Raw genomic sequence first — 4,720 nt, 5'->3', positions numbered from 1 at the left:
GGCCCCCCCCCCCCTCATAACATCTGCAGGTAGCAGCAGTGTTATGTTCTCACTGTATGCTTTACTGTAGAATGCTGATCCTGCCTGATGGGGATTTTTTTTTTTTTTTTTTTGGCCAGGGAACAGCTGCCAACCAGAACCAGGTTGTTGTTTTTTTCTTGCCCCCCAGAATCTGCCACCCTCTGCAAATGCACATGCTGCATCCCCAGTCACACTGGCCCTGATAAGAGTGACAGTTAGTTCTGTTTTTAAGTTAATATAATTTTTACGTAGCTGTTTTTTACAGCGAGTTTAGTCATTTTACATGTTGGACGAATTATTTAAGATGTTTTAACATATAATGAATCTACTTCATCAGACAAGACTGTTAAAAACAAATACTTAAAAAGAGTTTTTATATAAATCTTAATGTTTTACAAGTTTATATTTTAAACCTCAGAACACATAATATATCCAATGGAGAAAAAGCAGGTACATATTTTTCAAATGTTATTTTACAGATGTCGTTAAAACTTGCGATGTAGGAAATTCTCCTCTTGTACCTGATTTGTCAGATATATTACTTGATAATATTCATGCCGTGTACTGGTTTACTTAATGCTTTTAATAAAAATGTGAAAGTGGTTTAGCAAAAAAGGGTATTTAACCTATTAAAAAGATATTTTGAAAATAAAAAAAAAGTATTAATGTTCATTTTGTGCAGTAAAAGTGCATTTACAATATTTTTTGTTATTAATCTATCTCTAATAACTTTAATTAATATCATGTATCGATTGAATACAGCTTGGGAAACTGGTTTTATATGAACTTTTCTAGCTCCTGAGGTCCTTGGGCCAGAGAAGTATGACAAGTCCTGTGATATGTGGTCTCTAGGTGTCATTATGTACATACTGTAAGTGAAGGTTTTAATTTTCTCTGTTAACTAATGTTCTTTGTTATTTAAGTACTGCTAGTTTAGGTTTTGTTTTTGCTGATAACTAATAGCTGGTACATTATTATGTAATTACTGCTAGTTTAGGTTTTGTTTTTGCTAATAACTAATGGCTGGTACATTATTATGTAATTACTGCTAGCTTAGGTTTTGTTTTTGCTGATAACTAATAGCTGCTACATTATTATGTAATTACTGCTAGTTTAGGTTTTGTTTTTGCTGATAACTAATAGTTGCTACATTATTATGTAATTACTGCTAGTTTAGGTTTTGTTTTTGCTGATAACTAATGGCTGCTACATTATTATGTAATTACTGCTAGTTTAGGTTTTGTTTTTGCTGATAACTAATGGCTGCTACATTATTATGTAATTACTGCTAGTTTAGGTTTTCTATAGTAGATAACATTCATCATATTAAGTAGGTTTATACTATCAGTGTAGATTTTATGTATCTTCAGGAAATATAATTTGTAATGCAGTTATGAAATGCAGCATATATAAATTTTCAGAAATAGCTTACAACTATTTTTAAAATTTATTTATAAGAAATTTTTGCTCGTCTTTAACGTGCTGTTTAATTAGTTCGTTAAAAAAAAATTTAACCTAGTCCACACCTTTTGTGTTTTAAACCTTCTAAGCAGGATAGTAGAATGTCAAGTCTTTAGGGCACAGACTTCAAACCTTCCACAAATATGGAGGACCTGAGGGTGTGTGTAAATCATAACTTGTTTTAATCAAGGCACTGTGGATGTACAGTCGTGTACTTGTGACTCTCACTTTTTCTGCAGGGTGAATAAAAACATTACACCCCTGTCAATGAATGTAATGCTGAAATCAGTGTGCATAACTTTGTTTTTAAGTAAATTGATGTAGCAATAAGACAAAAAAGGTTTTAAACTTCAACAAGATGATAATATTCTGTAACTTAAAATTGACTCTACACATTTCTTGATTGCCATACTAGCAGTTTACTGAAATTTAAGTTGGAAGATGGCTGACATGAGAGAGTTTCTGTTAACTGTATAGTAAAATATTTTGGTCCTACAGAACGTCTTCAGGTCTGAACCAAATCTTTCAGTGCAAATTGCATGTAACTGTTCTGCCACCCAGTTTCCAAGCATCTAGTTCACATCTATTTCTAATACCTACAAAGTTCTACACTTTCTTGTTTTAAATGTAGTTTACAGCTTCCATTGTTCACATTTCCAGGCTTTGTGGCTTCCCACCGTTTTATAGTAACCATGGATTGGCCATATCTCCTGGGATGAAAAAGAGGATTCGTGCAGGACAGTATGACTTTCCCAACCCTGAATGGAAGTGTGTTACTCAAGATGGTAGGTTAAAATACAGTTAGTTGTGAGACGTTTTTTTATGTCTTATGAAATATTTCTTGTATCTGATTTCTTAATCGTTTGTTTTCTCTTTCTGTATGTGTGTGTGTTGGTTTCAGAAATCAGTTTAACAAATGTAGAAACTGATTAAGTGTACTGCTGATGGAAAATATAGAATGCAACAAGTATTTGAATTAATAATCTTTAAAAAGTTAATGTGAGTAGAAGCACTTATTGGATTAATTTATCATTCCTATGTTTTAACTACACCATACGTGCTGGAAATGCATCTCTCTCTATCCAGAAAAGTGTAGTTTATAAACAAGATACTCTTCAAGAAACTACATGTTTACTATAATCTTTTGTTTAGCTCTTCTGTTAGGATGTGCCATGGAATGATAGTTTTATTAAAATATAAATATACTTAATGTTAGTATTGTGATAGAATTAAGAACTCTTCTAAACAGCAGTGGGCAAAAAGAAATAATGTCAATAGCTGTTCATCGTACTTGTGCCTTATCAGACTTGTTGAACATGGCACTTTTCACTGTTGATGTCAGAAAAACATGTAGGTTCAATAAGTCTTGATACAAAATGATAAAAAAAAAACCCATAACCTGAGCGCTTTCGAAAAGTGAACCTTTGTACAGCATTCGTGTATTGGAACTTTTCACTGTGTAAAACTCCCATTTTATAATTTTACCATAGCCAGTACACACACACACACACACACACACACACACACACACACACACACACACACACACTTATTTTTATTGTAATATAGTACATTAAAACTGGTAAATGTATATATCTAGTACAAACACATACGTTTTACAGTTTTATTAAACTCTGTGCACTTGTAGCAAGCACAAAATAAAACTACCATCTTATATTCTGTAAATACTGATGGAAAAATCTTGATCTTCATAATGTCATGAAATTCACAGTAAGATTTTGTTTTTCTTAAAAATAATGTACCTAATTAAAAATATTTAGGTTATTTTTAGTGTCTTCATACTGGCGTATTAACTATCATTGCTTATAATTGTTGGTTCTACTTTATTTTTTCAATAAATGATACAGTTAATGCACATCCTACTTAAATAGTAGTTTTTTTATATTTTAACATTTAGTGTATGATGGCTTGTTTAACTTACTATGAATAGTGTGTTTCATTAATTCCCTGTGGTATAAACTGTATAATTTTTTTGTTGATTTAGCCAAAGACCTTATTCGTGGTCTGTTGAGAACTGATCCTACTGAAAGATTGACTATTGAGGAAGTCTGTAGAAATAAGTGGATTGCTGTGAGTGGCACATGTTTTATGAATTTTAATCTCTTTAAAGTTAAAGTATTGATAAGATTTGTTGGAAATATTTGTAGAAAATGTAATAATTCCATTACATTAGACCATAGAATACTTTTAATTTGAATTTATTGACAAACAGAGCTGAAAAGTAAATAAAATACATCTTAATTGATGTGATTTGCTTGTTTGAAGTATACTGTGTAAGTGGTTAGATTGTTTAAAGATATATGTGCATCGGTTTGAATTCAAGGGCTTTACTGTTCAAAATATTTTATTCTGATTCTCAAAAACAGTTTTCTATAAGAGTTTAAATAGCTTAAATTTTTCAAAATACTTCAAGCTCTTGAATGTGCAAGACTAATTAAGGAGTTTTGTCATATAGAGCATTTACCTGTGTTGTACAACAGTTTTTTTTTATTCAGTGATGAACATTTGGGGATCATATTTTTTATTTTATGGTGTTGTTTATGCTGGAAAATACAGAAATAGGGTAGACAGGATAAATAAGAAAAAAGTTTTCAATAAATAGCCATCGTTTTTATTAGTTAGGATACAAAATAAGATTAACATATATAAGAAAGAAAATTACTAGTCTAAATCACCAATATCTTATTTTTTTTAAAGTGGCAGGAATCAGAAAAAACATTTTGGTAGGTGAATCTGTCAACATCAATTTCTCAAGAATCAGTAATATATAAAATTGTAGAATCTAATTTTATTAGCAGATATAGTGTGGTAGATGTGTTAATATAAACTTAGCAGATATAGTGTGGTAGATGTGTTAATATAAACTTGGCAGATATCGTGTGGTAGATGTGTTAATATAAACTTGGCAGATATTGTGTGGTAGATGTGTTAATATACACTTGGCAGATATCGTGTGGTAGATGTGTTATTATACACTTGGCAGATATACTGTGGTAGATGTGTTATTGTACACTTGGCACATATAGTGTGGTAAATGTGTTATTGTACACTTGGCAGATATCGTGTGGTAGATGTGTTATTGTACACTTGGCAGATATCGTGTGGTAGATGTGTTATTGTACACTTGGCACATATAGTGTGGTAGATGTGTTATTGTACACTTGGCACATATAGTGTGGTAGATGTGTTATTGTACACTTGGCACATATAGTGTGGT

At 31.3% G+C, this 4,720-nt stretch overlaps 1 protein-coding gene across 1 annotated transcript in view; it reads left to right on the top strand.

The window, feature by feature from the left end:
• Nucleotides 1-4,720, top strand: part of LOC106463465 (MAP kinase-activated protein kinase 2-like) — a 39,923-nt gene that overhangs the window by 31,081 nt on the left and 4,122 nt on the right. The window contains exons 6-8 of the mRNA XM_022390955.1: nt 817-892; nt 2,143-2,267; nt 3,488-3,691. Coding sequence (XP_022246663.1) covers nt 817-892; nt 2,143-2,267; nt 3,488-3,691 — 405 coding nt within the window. The remainder of the gene's footprint in view (nt 1-816; nt 893-2,142; nt 2,268-3,487; nt 3,692-4,720) is intronic.

Source organism: Limulus polyphemus, unplaced genomic scaffold (genome assembly GCF_000517525.1).
Source record: "Limulus polyphemus unplaced genomic scaffold, Limulus_polyphemus-2.1.2 Scaffold1414, whole genome shotgun sequence".
NCBI lineage: Eukaryota > Metazoa > Arthropoda > Merostomata > Xiphosura > Limulidae > Limulus > Limulus polyphemus.
Note: the sequence above shows the minus strand (reverse complement) of the source record. Positions and strands in the feature narration are given on the sequence as shown.